The sequence below is a fragment of the Trachypithecus francoisi genome, unplaced genomic scaffold (genome assembly GCF_009764315.1).
Source record: "Trachypithecus francoisi isolate TF-2019V2 unplaced genomic scaffold, Tfra_2.0 Lachesis_group12, whole genome shotgun sequence".
Lineage (NCBI taxonomy): Eukaryota > Metazoa > Chordata > Mammalia > Primates > Cercopithecidae > Trachypithecus > Trachypithecus francoisi.
In genome coordinates this window covers 92,691,156-92,708,127 of record NW_022681457.1, presented here as the reverse complement: position 1 = coordinate 92,708,127, position 16,972 = coordinate 92,691,156, and the positions used below count along the sequence as shown (strand labels likewise).

The following is a 16,972-nucleotide window of genomic DNA, read 5'->3' as shown; positions in this document are numbered from 1 at the left end:
GGTTGCAGTGAACTGAGATCGCACCACTGCACTCCAGCCTGGGTGACACAGCAAGACTCCGTCTTAAAAAAAAATAAAAATAAGGTCGGGCACCATGGCTCACACCCGTAATCCGAGCACTTTGGGAGGCCGAGGCAGGTGGATCACCTGAGGTCAGCAGTTTGAGACCAGCCTGACCAACATGGAGAAACCCTGTCTCTACTAAAAATACAAAATTAGCCGGGCATGGTGGGTGGTGCATGCCTATAATCCCAGCTACTCAGGAGGCTGAGGCAGAAGAATTGCTTAACTCTGGAGGCAGAGGTTGCAGTGAGCCAAGATCGTGCCACTGCAATTGTGCAGTGCCAAGATCGAGCCAAGATCCAGCCTGGGCAACAAGAGCAAAACTCCATCTCAAAAATAAAAAACCTGCAAGATGACACTACTATCCTGGCAGAAGGTGATGTCTTGATTCTCTCAGTGTGTAGTCACTGAGACCCTGCTTACTGGGTATTACGGTGGATGGTGAGGATGCCAAGACACGAACAAGCAAGTAATACTACACTGGGATGAGCCCAACAGTTACAAGGTACAGCAGAGCAGAGGGGAGAGAATGTTTAATTTTCTCTGGGCTTCTTGGAGGAGGGGATAGTCTGAATTGTATTAGCCGCTTCCTAGGTGGACAAGAGAGGGAAAGCGTGTTTCTGTTAGAGAAGCAGGCAAATGTAATAGTGCACATGCAGTAGCACATAGATTTAGAACATCCTGGTGTGTTTTGGGGAAGGTAAACAAAATGCAGATCTTAAAGCAGGAAGGATTAAAAAAAAAAAAAAGTGGAGCGGGAAAGGTCAACAGAGGCTGGATCAGGGAGGACCAGTAGTCCTAGGCTAGCAAAAGTGTATGAGCAGGGTCACGTGCTAGAGTAGAAACAGTTGCTTGTAGGGTCACTGCCTCCTATGGGCATAGGATAGAGGGTTCAGGCTGAAAGGAGAGGACACATGGACACTCAGCCATTCTCATCTATTCAGCCCATGTTTCCTGAGCCCTTCTTGGCCATAAGGTATGCAGACGAGCTCACAGTGGTATATGGGAGACACACCTCAACAAGTATTTTTGGTGCCTCTATTGAGGCAGACACTGTGCTGAACACTGGGATGGTTACAAAGATAAGGAAGATACTGTCCCTTCCAAAGACAACAAGGAGAAATGGACACACATTATGAGCAAATTTGGGTGTGAAATGCTAAGGAAGGCCGGGTGCGGTGGCTCAAGCCTGTAATCCCAGCACTTTGGGAGGCCGAGACGGGCGGATCACGAGGTCAGGAGATCGAGACCATCCTGGCTAACACGGTGAAACCCCGTCTCTACTAAAAAATACAAAAAAAAAAAACTAGCCGGGCGAGGTGGTGGGCGCCTGTAGTCCCAGCTACTTGGGAGGCTGAGGCAGGAGAATGGCATAAACCCGGGAGGCGGAGCTTGCAGTGAGCTGTGATCCAGCCACTGCACTCCAGCCCAGGCAACAGAGCCAGACTCCGTCTCAAAAAAAAAAAAAAAAAGAAATGCTAAGGAAAACTAGTGTCCATTTCTTCCTGTGGTAGCAGACAGGACAGGTACCCTATCTGGAAAAACAGGCTTCCCCAAAGAGCTGATAGCTGAGTTGGGTCTTGAAAGTGAGTAGTTCTCAGAGTCGGGCACGGTGGCTCACATTTAGTAATCCCAGCATTTTGGGAGGCTGAGGTGGGTGGATCACCTGAGGTCAGGAGTTCAACACCAGTCTGGTCAACATGGCAAAACCCCGTCTCTACTAAAAACACAAAAATTAGGCTGGGCGTAGTGGCTCATGCTTGTAATCCCAGCACTTTGGGAGGCTGAGGTGGGTGGATCACAAGGTCAGGAATTCGAGACCAGCTTGGCCAACATAGTGAAAACCCGTCTCTACTAAAAATACAAAAATTAGCTGGGTATGGTGGCAGGCACCTGTAATCCCAGCTACTCGGGAGACTGAGGCAGGAGAATCACTTGAACCCAGGAGGCAGAGGCTGTAGTGAGCTGAGATTGCACCACTTTACTCCAGCCTGGGCGACAGAGCTAGACTCTGTCTCAAAAAGAAACAACAATAACAACAAATTAGCCGGGTGTGGTGGTGCATGCCTGTAATCCCAGCTATTCAGGAGGTTAAGGTAGGAGAGTCGCTTGAACCTGGGAGGCGAAGGTTGCAGTGAGCCAAGATCATGCCATTGTACTCCAGCCTGGACAACAAGAGCAAAACTAGTCTCAAAAAAAAAAAAAAGGCCGGGCGCGGTGGCTCAAGCCTGTAATCCCAGCACTTTGGGAGGCCGAGACGGGTGGATCACGAGGTCAGGAGATCGAGACCATCCTGGCTAACATGGTGAAACCCCGTCTCTACTAAAAATACAAAAAACTAGCCGGGCGAGGTGGCGGGCGCCTGTAGTCCCAGCTACTCGGGAGGCTGAGGCAGGAGAATGGCGTGAACCCGGGAGGCGGAGCTTGCAGTGAGCCGAGATTGCACCACTGCACTCCAGTCTGGGCGACAGAGCGAGACTCCGCCTCAAAAAAAAAAAAAAAAAAAAAAAGTGAGTAGTTCTCATGGCTAAGTGGGGAAGGGAGGGCACTGCATTCTAAGCAGAGGGAACGGCATATGCAAAGGCACATCAGAAGATAGGAGCATATTTGAAGAAAAGTGGTTCTCCAAATATGGTTGGAGCTTGCGTTGCATGGTGGGGAGTAGCCCAAGAAGCAGGTAAGGACCAGTCTGTGTGCCAGATTAAAATGTCTGGGCATTACCTAAGGGCAGGCAGTAGGTAGTTGCTAAGCAGAAGAGTTACACTGTAAGGTTTCTGCTTTTTTTCTTTTTCTTTTTTCTTTTTTTGGACGGAGTCTCGCTCTGTCGCCCAGGCTGGAGTGCAATGGCCGGATCTCAGTTCACTGCAAGCTCCGTCTCCTGGGTTTACAACATTCTCCTGCCTCAGCCTCCCGAGTAGCTGGGACTACAGGCGCCTGCAACCTCGCCCGGCTAGTTTTTTGTTTTTTTTTAGTAGAGACGGGGTTTCACCGTGTTAGCCAGGCTGGGCTCGATCTCCTGACCTTGTGATCCGACTGTCTCAGCCTCCCAAAGTGCTGGGATTACAGGCTTGAGCCACCGCACCTGGCTGCTCTTTTTTTTTTTTTTTTTTTTTTTTTTTTTTTGAGACGGAGTCTGGCTCTGTTGCCCAGGCTGGAGTGCGGTGGCCGGATCTCAGCTCACTGCAAGCTCCGCCTCCCGGGTTTACGCCATTCTCCTGCCTCCGCCTCCCAAGTAGCTGGGACTACAGGCGCCCGCCTCATCGCCCGGCTAGTTTTTTGTATTCTTTAGTAGAGACGGGGTTTCACCGTGTTAGCCAGGGTGGTCTCGATCTCCTGACCTTGTGATCCGCCCGTCTCGGCCTCCCAAAGTGCTGGGATTACAGGCTTGAGCCACCGCGCCCGGCCATTTTTTTTTTTTTTTTTTTTTTTTTTTTAATGAGACAGCGTTTCTCCATGTTGCCCAGGCTGGTCTTCAACTCCTGGGCTCAAGCAATTCTCCCACCTCAGCCTTCCCAGTAGCTAGGATTACAGGTCTCTGCTTTTCAGGAGATAGTGGGTGGGAGCTGGAGAGTCTGGAGGCAGGAGGCCAGAGAGGAGGCAGGCAATATAGAACAGGGCAAAGTGATGAGGTCTCACTATAAGCAGGGGCAGTAGGAAGGGAAATATAGTGTGCCCCTTCCTGACCTTCATCTTAGAGTTTCCTTTTGATTTCTTTCCCGCAAGAAAATGGGCCAGGCACACAACTAAAGTTGGCAATTTGTTGTGACAGGCCCTCATTCTGCTTCCAGAAGATAGATCCCTCTATGTCTTGAAGATATAGCCTGGTTCGTGTGTCGAAGTGGGGGACAGGAGGGCTGGCATGTCATAGAAAAAGAAAGGCCTGATATGTACTAGCCATATGTCCCATGATTCAAAAGGCATATGAACAATAAGAGACTCAATTTCCTCATCTCTAAAAGGGGAGATCATATCCCTTGCTCTGTGTAACTCAATTTTCTGTTCATTCCTTTGTTTATTCATTCAACAGTTATTTATGGAGCACACACAATGTGCCATATTCTGTGCTAGGTTCTGGAAATATGATGGTAAACAATACAAAACCCACCCCTGCCCTCAAGGAGCTTGCTGTGAGGATAAATGAAATAATGATTATGAAATCACTCTGTCAACTATAATGCATAAGTCTCATTGTTTTTGTTTTATTTTCTTTTTTTTTTTAAGAGACAGGGGTCTTGCTATGTTGCCCAGGCTGGTCTCGAACTCCTGGGCTCAAGCAATCTGCCCGCCTCAGCCTCCTAAAATGCTGGGATTGCAGGAATGAGCCACCACGTCCAGCCTATTTCTTTCTCTCTCTCTCTCTCTCTTTTTTTGTTTTTGTTTTGTTTTGTTTTTTCAGAGACAGAGTCTCACTCTATCACCCAACCTGGAGTATAGTGGCATAGTCATGGCAGTGCAGCCTTGACCTCCTGGGCTCAAGTGATCCTCTAGCCTCAGTCTTCCGAGTACAAGTGCGCATTACTATCCCCCTCTAATTTTTTTTTTTTTTTTTTTTTTTTTTTTTTGAGAAGGAGTCTCGCTCTGTCGCCCAGGCTGGAGTGCAGTGGCCGGATCTCAGCTCACTGCAAGCTCCGCCTCCCGGGTTTAGGCCATTCTCCTGCCTCAGCCTCCTGAGTAGCTGGGACTACAGACGCCCGCCACCTTGCCCAGCTAGTTTTTTGTATTTTTTTAGTAGAGACGGGGTTTCACCGTGTTAGCCAGGATGGTCTCGATCTCCTGACCTTGTGATCCGCCCGTCTCGGCCTCCCAAAGTGCTGGGATTACAGGCTTGAGCCACCGCGCCCGGCCCCCCCTCTAATTTTTTTCTTTTAATTTATTTTTTGTGGAGATGGGGTCTCACTGTATTGCCCAGTCTGGTCTTGAGCTCCTAGCCTCAAGTGATCCTTTGACCTCATCCTCCCAAAGTGTTAGGATTACAGACAAGCATGAACCGCCACACCTAGCCCCATTTTTCTATTTCTCATCTCCCAATAAGATTGCAACCTCAACTAGGGCTACCTGTGTAGGCCTAATCAGAAAACCTGAGTTTAGTCTTACCTCTTCGTTTCCTTCTCTCCATAGCCTCATTGAGCAAGGCACTTCCCCGCTCTAGATGATTCGTTATTCATATTCAGCCCAGGGTCTATGACTGTTGTTTTTGTTTTTAGAGACAGAGTTTTGCTCTTGTCGCCCAGGCTGTAATGCAGTGGCGCAATCTCGGTTGACTGCAACCTCTGCCTCCCGGGTTAAAGCAATTCTCCTGCCTCAGCCTCCCGAGTAGCTGGGATTACAGGCACGCACCACCATGCCCAGCTAAGTTTTTTATTTTTAATAGAGACCATGTTGGGCAGGCTGGTCTCGAACTCCTGACCTCAGGTGATCCGCCGGCTTCGGCCTCCCAAAGTGCTGGGATTACAGGCGTGAGCCACAGCGCCCAGCCGTTTGGTTTTAACTATGAAAAGAAGGGATAAACTGGCCGGGCGCGGTGGCTCAAACCTGTAATCCCAGCACTTTGGGTGGGGGGGTGGGGGGGTGGGGGGGGCGGATCACCTGAGGTCGGGAGTTCGAGACCAGCCTGGCCAACATGGTGAAACCCCCATCTCTAGTAAAAATACAAAAATTAGCCAGGCATGGTGGCAGGCACCTGTAATCCCAGCTACTCGGGGGGCCGAGGCAGGAGAATCGCTTGAACCCAGGAGGCAGAGTTTGCAGTGAGCCGAGATCGCGCCATCGCACTCCAGCCTGGGGGACAAGAGCGAGACTTCGTGTCAAAAAAAAAAGGGGGGGGGGATAAGCTTCCGGGAGGAAAACGTTCAGGGGAAAGAAATCTCACGATTAAAAAAAAGAAATAGTAGCAGAAACAACTGGGAACTCCTAGACACACTTAACTTTCGTAGGTATCCCTCCCAGTCTCCTCCCAGCCACTCCTTTCGTATTTCATTTCCACTCCCCACCTTTAGTGGCTGCGGTCTCTTTAAGTGCGCACTTTCGGTGTAATGATAGGCGGTTGGGCCAATAACGCGTTTCGTCCTGGAGTTAAGTGGTTGTCCCTTTCGAGCTACCGTCCTTCAGGTCTGCCATATTGTCTACTGAAAGCTGCCGCTGAAGCTGCCGTCGCTGCTGCCGCCGCCGCCAAGTGAGCGAGCGGAGTCGCGATGGGTGAGTGAGGAAACCAGGCAGTAGGGTTCTTGGGCTCAGGGAGTGTCGGGGCCTGGGATTTGGCGAGAGCCTGTCTCCGGTCTGCGGAAGATGTCTGCATCCCCTCTAGCTAGGTCTGAGTGGAAAAGTCAGGCCGGGAGTGCTCCTCTTGCCAGTTTTGGGCCGAGCTAGGGCCCGCGCTAGGAGCAGTCCTTTGATGCTAGTTCCGGGGACACCTTGGCACGCCTGGAGCCCCCCACATGGTGGCCTCGGACAGGAGCCCACGTGTTCCTGGGAGATAGAAAGGGGCCTACTCTCTGCCCTGCGCCCAGACTGGAGCTGGGGGACGGGCTCCCGGCGGCAGGCCTGGGCGGCGCTAAGGTAGCTTTCTCCTGGCTTGTGTTTGGCCGACGCGCGTCTTGACTGGATTCAGTGGCTCCCCTGAACTCAGGGAAGTCCTACCTACGTAGCGGGGTGGAGTCCTCTGGTGAGGGGACGCCAGGCGATCCAGCACCAGGCCGGTAAGCGTGGGCAGCCAGGCCGAGGGCAGCTTGTACCGCTGAAGACCGGGAGAACGGAATCAAGGCGGAAATAGTGTGGTTCGGTTGGGCTCATAGTGGCATCCCTTGTGATGGTAGAACACCAAAGGCCAAGTCCTCTTGGCCATCTTTAGGTTGGGGACTTTAGGTTTCTGGGCTGGCCCTGGTAAGGAGAAAAGGAGCGACCTGTTGATCTTTCTGAGGGGACTCCGGCTGGCAAGGCTTCTGTTCAGAGAGAATACCATGGCGAAGTCTTTGGATTTAGAGACAACCAACAGTGGTAATTCCTCTACAGCAGTAAAAACTGAAATTTGCTAAGCTCTTTTTACGTGCGGGCATTGTTCTGATTGCTTTACATGTCTTGTTTTGCTTAATTTGTACAACCTAAGGAAATAGATGCAACCATTATTGCTATTTTACAGATGTGGAAGCTGAGCTTTAGAGAGGTAAAGTAACTTAGCCAAGGTCATACAGTGGCTAAACCAGGGTGAACACTCCCAAACCTAGTTTGTAGCTGCTGTTTGTTGTTGTTGTTGATAGAGTCTTCCTCTGTCGCCCAGGCGCGATCTCGGCTCACTGCAACCTCCTGCCTCCCGGGTTCAAGCGATTCTCCTGCCTCAACCTCCCAAGTAGCTGGGATTACAGGCACCCACCACTACGCTCAGCTAATTTTTGTATTTTTAGTAGAGATGGGGTTTCACCATGTTAGCCAGGCTGGTCTTGAACTTCTGACCTCAAGTGATCCGCCCACCTCAGCCTCCCAAAGTGCTGGGATTACAGGTGTGAGCCACTGCGCCCGGCCTTTTTTTTTTTTTTTTTTTTTTTTTTTTTTTTTTTTAAATGACCTGGCCCTCTAGTGGTTGGGCTAGGAGAAAAGGGGAAAAAACTTTTAACCCTAGGCAAAGTTGTAAATGTCTCTGGGGTTTTTGTTTTGTTTTGTTTTTGTTTGTTTTTTGTTTTTGCATGTGGGCCCACTTTGAAATCTTTTTATTTATTTATTGTTTTTATTTGAGACGGTGTCTCGCTCTGTCACCCAGGCATTGGCTTGATCTCGGCTCACTGCAAGCTCCACCTTCCCGGGTTCATGCCATTCTCCTGCCTCAGCCTCCCGAGTAGCTGGGACTACAGGTGCCTGCCACCACACCTGGCTACTTTTTTTGTATTTTTAGTAGAGATGGGGTTTCACCGTGTTAGCCAGGATGGTCTTGATCTCCTGACCTCATGATCCGCCTGCCTCAGCCTTCCAAAGTGCTGAGATTACAAGCGTGAGCCACACGCCCGGCCACTTTGAAATCTCTTTTTTTTTTCTGAGAAGGAATTTCACTCTTGTCTCCCATGCTGGAGTGCAGTGGCCGGATCTCGGCTCCCTGCAACCTCTGCCTCTTGGGTTAAAGTAATTTTTCTGCCTCAGCCTCCTGAGTAGCTGAGATTACAGGTGCCCACCAGCACGGTCAGTTAATTTTTGTGTTTTTAGTAGAGACAGGGTTTCACCATGTTGGCCAAGCTGGTCTCGAACTCCTGACCTCAGGTGATCCGCCCGTCTCGGCCTCCCAAAACACTGGGTTTACAGGCATGAGCTACCGTGCCTGTCCTGGAATTGAATTTTTTAAGATCCGTGATTCTAAGGAAGCAGAAATTATTCACTTGAGCTTCAAGGCAATGACTTTAGAATCAGATCTGGTATTGGAAGTCACTTAAATGTTAGACACAACAACACACATGGAAAGCATCTAGCACAGTCCGCAATAATGTTGTTTTTCTTCTTTTTGTGAGCCTTCCTTTTCTCACCTCTAGAAAGAAGGGTGGGGCTGTGTTATCAGCGTATTTGGAGACTAAATAAGGTAACAGCATTTGGACTGGGCAAGGTGGCTCACGCCTATAATCCCACAGGCCGAGGCGGGTGGATCACCTGAAGTCAGGAGTAGGAGACCAACCTGACCAATATGGTGAAACCCTGTCTCTACTAAAAATACAAAAATTAGCCAGGCATGGTGTCATGCTCCTGTAGTCCTAGTTACTTGGGAGGCTGAGACGGGAGAATTCCTTGAACCTGGGAGGCGTAGGTTGCAGTGAGCCGAGATTGTGCCAGACTCCCTCTCAAAAACAAACAAAGAAACAAACAAAAAACAGATAACAGTGTTTGGAGCCTAGTAAGGGCTCTATGAATATCAGAACAGATTCTTTTCCACTTTCAATAATGTTCCTTTCCCTTAAGCACTCTGGTTTCCATGTTTCTCTATTGAGTAATAAGACTGATAGGCCTTTCTTAGTAGCTGGATCTTCATCTTATCAGTGAAAAAAATTTAGGGGGTTTTATGTTATAAACTTTATGTTATAAACTTTGTATTGGTCTTCAGTTTCAGAAACACTGTTGCCTCAAAGGGAAGGAACTATTGTTTAATAAGCTCAGTGAAATAAGTAGAGATTTACTCAGTTTTATAGATTGGGAAGCTGCCTCAGAGAAGATAACACAGCCAATAAGCCACAAAGCCAGAAGTAAGATTCTTACTCATTTTGCAGCACATAAATCTATAAGAGGACTTAAGGAGTTAAGAAATAAAGTTAGTCCTGTTCGGGTACAGTTCAACATGAAAGTCTTCAGTGGAGCAACAAAACCTGACCAAGGTCTTGAAGGGGATTTTTAGCCTAGAGTCAGGTAACTTCCCCTTTCCAGCTCCATCTCAGGTATCTGTCCCTCATCGTAGCTTGTCTTTATGAATGTCAGCTTTTTGTTTTATCTATACCCCATGTAGATCAAACTAATGCATTCATTTAATCCTAACATCTAATCTAAGGTACCTTGGGTTATCTTCATTTACAATTATAAACTGAGGCTTTGAGAAGATTAGGTAACTAGTCCAAGGCTGGTAATCTGGATCCTTTGGGCACTGGAGACACTGACAGCCTGCCTTCACATGCCCACAAATACAGAACCTGCTGTGTTTCACTGCCTCTTACGTGTACTCTCCACTAGCTCAGTCGTATATCCTACACTATTTCTGCTGTGCCAAATGTCATTACCCTTAACAGACCTCTGTAGTGATTTCCCTGCCACTAGGTGCCCTGTAGGGGTGATATTTGTAGCTCTGGAGATGGCTTTACTCTGACTCTCTCTAGCAGAGACTACAACTTCGTTAGTCTTGCAGACACTATTTGTCTTACCACTATTACTACTACTTTGCTAACTGGGAATTTGGCCACCCTTCCTTACCCCAGGGGATGGGTATTGATATAAATTCTAAACCGATCATTGTAACTCTAGCTCCCTAGACAGTGATTGATTCAGGCATGGGCATATGATACAGTTCTCGCTAATTAGATGGAAAGGGAAGCCTGGGGAACTTCTGGAGAAGCCTTCCTTATTTAAAAGAGACTTGCCAGCTTTTATTTTATTATTTTTTGACAGTTTGTATTTTAACCCAGGTTGCACCAAAATGTGAGAGCCACAAAAAAACACAGATGGTAATCCCAGCACTTTGGGAGGCCGAGGCGGGTGGATCACAAGGTCAGGAGATCGAGACCATTCTGGCTAACATGGTGAAACCCCGTCTCTACTAAAAATACAAAAAAATTACCTGGGCGTGGTGGTGGATGCCTGTAGTCCCAGCTCCTCGGGAGGCTGAGGCGGGAGAATGGCGTGAGCCTGGGAGATGGAGCTTACAGTGAGCTGAGATGGTGCCACTGTACTCCCTAAAAGACAGAGATGGGAAAGCTGTAATAAGAATACCCAACACTTGTATAGAACTTGCTGTGTGCTAGGTACTCTTCTAAGTAGAGGCATACTTCAGAGCTAAGGCAAGTTTGGTTCCAGACCACTGCAATAAAGCAAATATAATAAAGCAAGTCACACCAATTTTTCTGTTTTCCAATACATATAAAAGTTATGTTTATACTATACTGTAGACTCTTAAGTGTACAATAATATGTATAGTGAAAGTACCTCTTTTATTTATTTATTTATTTATTTTTTTGAGACAGAGGCTCGTTCCGTCACCCAGGCTAGAGTGCAGTGGCGTGATCTCGGCTCACTGCAACCTCCAATTCCCGGGTTCAAAGGATTCTCCTGCCTCATCCTCCTGAGTAGCTGGGATTATAGGCGCCCACCACCACACCCAGCTAATTTTTGTGTTTTTAGTAGAGATGGGGTTTTACCATGTTGGCCAGGCTGGTCTCAAACTCCTGACCTTGTGATCTGCCTGCCTCAGCCTCCCAAAGTGCTGGGATTACAGGAATGAGCCACAGTGCCTGGCCAAAAGTACGTATCTTAATTTAGAAATACTTATTGTGGGCCGGGCGCGGTGGCTCAAGCCTGTAATCCCAGCACTTTGGGAGGCCGAGACGGGCGGATCACGAGGTCAGGAGATCGAGACCATCCTGGCTAACACGGTGAAACCCCGTCTCTACTAAAAAAATACAAAAAAATTAGCCGGGCGAGATGGCGGGCGCCTGTAGTCCCAGCTACTTGGGAGGCTGAGGCGAGAGAATGGCATAAACCCGGGAGGCGGAGCTTGCAGTGAGCTGAGATCCGGCCACTGCACTCCAGCCTGGGCGACAGAGCGAGACTCCGTCTCAAAAACAAAAACAAAAACAAACAAACAAAGAAATACTTATTGTGCAAAATTGCTATTCAGTGAGTTGTAATCTTTGCTGGTGGAGGGTCTTGATGTTGATGGCTGCTGACTGATCAGGGTGGTAATTGTCTGGGGTGGCTGTGGCAATTTCTTAAAATAAGACAACCTATGAAATTTGCTGCATCAATTGATTCTTCCTTTCACGACAGATTTCTCTATAACGTGATGTTGTTGTTGTTGTTGTTGTTGTTTTTTGAGACGGAGTCTCGCTCTGTCACCCAGGCTGGAGTGCAGTGGCCGGATCTCAGCTCACTGCAAGCTCCACCTCCGGGGTTTACGCCATTCTCCTGCCTCAGCCTCCCGAGTAGCTGGGACTACAGGCGCCCGCCACCTCGCCCGGCTAGTTTTTTGTATTTTTTTTAGTAGAGACGGGGTTTCACCGTGTTAGCCAGGATGGTCTCGATCTCCTGACCTCGTGATCCGCCCATCTTGGCCTCCCAAAGTGCTGGGATTACAGGCTTGAGCCACCGCGCCCGGCCGTGATGTTGTTTAATATTTTTCTCCACAGTAGACCTTTCAAAATTAGGGTCAGTACTCTCAAACCCTGCCACTACTTTATTAACTAAGTTTATGTAATGTTCTAAGTCTTCTGGTCTTGGTGGCTCACGCCTGTAATCCCAGCACTTTGAGAGGATGAGGTGGGAGGATTGCTTGAGCTCAAGAGTTTCAGACCAGCCTGGGCAACACAGTGAGACCCCATCTCTACAAAACATTTAAAAAATTAGCTGGGTGTGGTGGTGCGTGACTGTAGTCCCAGCCTCAGGAAACTGAAGTGGGAGAATCACTTGAACCTGGGAGGTTGAGGTTTCAGTGAGCCATGATTGTGCCATTGCACACCAGCCTGGGCGACAGAGCAAGACCTTGTCTCAAGAAAACCCCCAAAATCCTTTGTCATCATTTCATGTATGAACATATGTATGTATATATGTTTATTTATTTTTTATTTATTAAGACAGGGTCTCACTCTATCACGCAGACTGGAATGCAGTGGTGCAATCAACAGCACACTACAGCCTTGAATTCCCAGGCTCGAGCAATCCTCCTACCTCAGCCTCCTGAGTAGTTGGGACTATAGGCATGCACCACTATGCCCGGCTAATTTTTAAAATGTTTTTTTTTTTTTTTTGAGACGGAGTCTTGCTCTGCCACCCAGGCTGGAATGCAGTGGCCAGGTCTCAGTTCACTGCAAGCTCCACCTCCGGGGTTTACGCCGTTCTCCTGCCTCAGCCTCCCGAGTAGCTGGGACTACAGGCACCTGCTACGTCGCCTGGCTAGTGTTTTGTATTTTTTTTTTTTTAGTAGAGATGGGGTTTCACCGTGTTAGCCAGGCTGGTCTCGATCTCCTGACCTCATGATCCGCCTGTCTCGCCTCCCAAAGTGCTGGGATTACAGGCTTGAGCCACCGCGCCCAGCCTAAAATTGTTTTTAAAGAGTGTTGCCTAGGCTGGTCTTGAACTGGGCTCAAGTGATCTTCCCGCCCTGGCCTCCCAAAGTGTTGGGATTACAGGTGTGAGCCACCTTGCCCAGCCTTGCCCAACAGGGTTAACAGCATTTTCACAAGGAGTAGATTCCATCTCAAGGAACCACTTTTGTTTGCCCACCCGTAAGAATAGCTGCTCATCCATTCAGGTTTGATCGTGAGATTGCAGCAGTTCAATCACATTTTCAGTTATCTAGTTATCACATTTTCACTTCTAGTTATCTTGCTGTTTCCACCCCATCTGCAGTGATTTGCTCCATTGAAGGCTTGAACCTCTTAAAGTCATCCATGAGAGTTGGTATCAACTTCTTCCAAACTCTTTTTTTTTTTTTTTTTTTTTTTTTTTTTTTTTTTTTGAGACAGAGTCTCGCTCTGTAGCCCAGGCTGGAGTGCAGTGGCCGGATCTCAGCTCACTGCAAGCTCCGCCTCCCGGTTTACGCCATTCTCCTGCCTCAGCCTCCCGAGTAGCTGGGACTACAGGCGCCCGCCAACTCGCCCGGCTAGTTTTTTTTTTTTTTTGAGACGGAGTCTCGCTCTGTCGCCCAGGCTGGAGTGCAGTGGCCGGATCTCAGCTCACTGCAAGCTCCGCCTCCCGGGTTTATGCCATTCTCTCGCCTCAGCCTCCCGAGTAGCTGGGACTACAGGCGCCCGCCACATCGCCCGGCTAATTTTTTGTATTTTTTTAGTAGAGACGGGGTTTCACCATGTTAGCCAGGATGGTCTCGATCTCCTGACCTCGTGATCCACCCGTCTCGGCCTCCCGAAGTGCTGGGATTACAGGCTTGAGCCACCGCGCCCGGCCGCCCGGCTAGTTTTTTGTATTTTTTAGTAGAGACGGGGTTTCGCCGTGTTAGCTAGGTTGGTCTCGATCTCCTGACCTCGCGATCCACCCGTCTCGGCCTCCCAAAGTGCTGGGATTACAGGCTTGAGCCACCGCGCCCGGCCTCAAACTCTTATTTATGATGATATTTTGACCTCACATGGATCGTAAATGTTTTTATAAGACCTGAAAGTTGAAATCACTCCTTAATTCATACAGAATGGATGGATTCTGTATGGCTACAGAGTGGATGTTGTGTTAACAGGCGGGAACACAACATCAGGCCTGGCATGATGGCTCACACCTGTAATCTCAGCACTTTGGGAGGCCAAGGTGGGCAGAACACCTGAGGTCAGGAGTCCGAGACCAGTGTGGCCAACATGGTGAAACCTTGTCTCTAGTAAAAATACAAAAAAATTAGCTGGGCATGGTGATGTATGCCTATAATCCCAGCAACTCTGGAGGCTGAGGCAGGAGAATCACCTAAACTTGAGAGGTAGAGGTTGCAGTGAGCTGAGATCATGCCACTGTACTTTAGCCTGGGCACAAACTGAGACGTCGTCTCAAAAAAAAAGAGGCCGGGCGCGGTGGCTCAAGCCTGTAATCCCAGCACTTTGGGAGGCCGAGACGGGTGGATCACGAGGTCAGGAGATCGAGACCATCCTGGCTAACACGGTGAAACCCCATCTCTACTAAAAAAATACAAAAAAACTAGTCGGGCGATGTGGTGGGCGCCTGTAGTCACAGTTACTCGGGAGGCTGAGGCAGGAGAATGGCGTAAACCCGGGAGGCGGAGCTTGCAGTGAGCTGAGATCCGGCCACTGCACTCCAGCCTGGGCGACAGAACGAGACTCCGTCTCAAAAAAAAAGAAAAGAAAACAACATTAATCCCATTGTATATCTCCATCAGAGCTCTTGGATGAACAGGTGCATGCTCATTGAACAGTAATATTTTGAAACCTTTTCTGAGTAATAGGGTTCAACTATGGGCTTAAAATATTCAGTAAATCGGCTGGGCGCAGTGGCTTGTGTCTGTAATCCCAGCACTTTGAAAGGCCAAGGTGGGCCAGATCACCTGAGGTCAGGAGTTCAAGACCAGCCCACCCAACATGGCAAAACCCTGTCTCTACTAAAAATACAAAAAAACTAGTCGGGCGATGTGGTGGGCGCCTGTAGTCACAGTTACTCGGGAGGCTGAGGCAGGAGAATGGCGTAAACCCGGGAGGCGGAGCTTGCAGTGAGCTGAGATCCGGCCACTGCACTCCAGCCTGGGCGACAGAACGAGACTCCGTCTCAAAAAAAAAAAAAGAAAAGAAAACAACATTAATCCCATTGTATATCTCCATCAGAGCTCTTGGATGAACAGGTGCATGCTCATTGAACAGTAATATTTTGAAACCTTTTCTGAGTAATAGGGTTCAACTATGGGCTTAAAATATTCAGTAAATCGGCTGGGCGCAGTGGCTTGTGTCTGTAATCCCAGCACTTTGAAAGGCCAAGGTGGGCCAGATCACCTGAGGTCAGGAGTTCAAGACCAGCCCACCCAACATGGCAAAACCCTGTCTCTACTAAAAATACAAAAAATTAGCCTGGCGTGGTGGCGGACACCTATAATCCCAGCTACTCGGGAGGCTGAGGCAAGAGAATCACTTGAACCTGGGAGGTGGAAGTTGCAGTGAGCTGAAATCGTGCTGCTGCACTCCAGCCTGGGCAACAAGAGCAAAACTCTTGTCTCAAAAAAAAAAAAATGTATATATATATATATTCAATAAATCAGGCTGTAAACAGATGTGCTGTCATCCAGGCTTTATTGTTCCACTTATAAAGCATAAACACAGTGGATTCAGCATACATTTTAAGCTTCTGAGATTTTCAGAATGGTAATTGAGCGTTGGCTTCAACTTAAAGGTCCCAGCTACGTTAGCCCATAACAAGAGAGTCAGCCTGTCATTTGAAGCTTTGAAGCCAGGCATTGACTTCTCTCTAGCTATGAAAGTCCCAGATGACATCTTCCTCCAGTGGAAAGCAGTTTCTTCTACATTGAAAACCTGTTGGCTTGTGTAGCCACCTTCATCAGTGATCTTAACTAGATCTTCTGGATAACTTGCTGTAGCTTCTACATCAGCACATGCAGCTTCACCTTGCACTTTTTTTTGAGACAGTGTCTCACTCTGTCACCCAGACTGGAGTGCAGTGGCACCATCTTGTCTCACTGAAACCTCTGTCTCCCGGGTTGAAGCAATTCTCATGCCTCAGTCTCCTGAGTAGCTGGGATTATAGGCGTGCGCCACCATGCCCAGAAAATTTTTGTATTTTTAGTAGAGACAGGGTTTCACCATGTTGGCCAGGCTGGTCTTGAACTCCTGACCTCAAGTGATCCGCCCACCTTGGCCTCCCAAACTGCTGGGATTATAGGCATGAGTCACTGCGCCTGGCCTCACTTTTTTTTTTTTTTTTTTTTTTTTTTGAGACGAAGTCTCTCTCTGTCGCCCAGGCTGGAGTGCAGTGGTGCAACCTCGGCTCACTACAAACTCTGCCACCTGGGTTCATGCCATTCTCCTGCCTCAGCCGCCTGAGTAACTGGGACCACAGGTGCCCGCCACCACGCCTGGGTAATTTTTTTTTTTTTTTTTTTGTATTTTTAGTAGAGATGGGGTTTCATCGTGTTAGCCAGTATGGTCTCGATCTCCTGACCTTGTGATCCACCCATCTCGGCCTTCCAAAGTGCTGGGATTACAGGCGTGAGCCACCACGCCCGGCCTTTTTTTTTTTTTTAAGATAGGGTTTTTCTCTGTCACCCAGCCTGAGGTGCAGTGGCAAAATAGCACACTGTAACCTCTAATTCCTGGGTTCAAGGGATCCCCCCAGGTCAGCCTTCCAAGTAGCTGGGGACTACAGGTGTGTGCCACCACACTCAGCCAATTTTTAATTTTTGTGAGACAGTGTCTCACCATGTTGCCCAGGCTGGTCTTCAAGTCCTATCCTTAAGTGATCCTTCTTCCTTAGCCTCTGAAGCCACTGGGATTATAAGCATGAGTTACTGAGTTTGCCTCCACATTGATGGCTTCTTTCTTTTTTTTTTTGAGGCGGAGTCTCGCTCTGTCGCCCGGACTGGAGTACAGAGTGGCCAGATCTCAGCTCACTGCAAGCTCCGCCTCCCGGGTTTACGCCATTCTCCTGCCTCAGCCTCCCGAGTAGCTGGGACTACAGGCGCCCGCCACCTCGCCCGGCTAGTTTTTTTTTGTATTTTTAGTAGAGACGGGGT

The 16,972-nt window shown here is 48.6% G+C and overlaps 1 protein-coding gene across 2 annotated transcripts in view; it reads left to right on the top strand.

Moving 5' to 3' along the window:
• The first annotated feature begins 6,121 nt into the window (after positions 1–6,121).
• The window catches only part of KPNA6 (karyopherin subunit alpha 6), a 69,276-nt gene continuing 58,425 nt past the window's right edge, over positions 6,122–16,972 (top strand). Inside the window, exon 1 of one of the 2 annotated variants that reach the window (XM_033227327.1) lies at positions 6,122–6,258. In XM_033227327.1, coding sequence (XP_033083218.1) covers positions 6,255–6,258 — 4 coding nt within the window. In that variant the 5' untranslated portion in view covers positions 6,122–6,254. Of the gene's footprint in view, positions 6,259–6,305; positions 6,759–16,972 lie in introns of those variants that run through there. The other variant, XM_033227328.1, reaches the window with a different exon arrangement.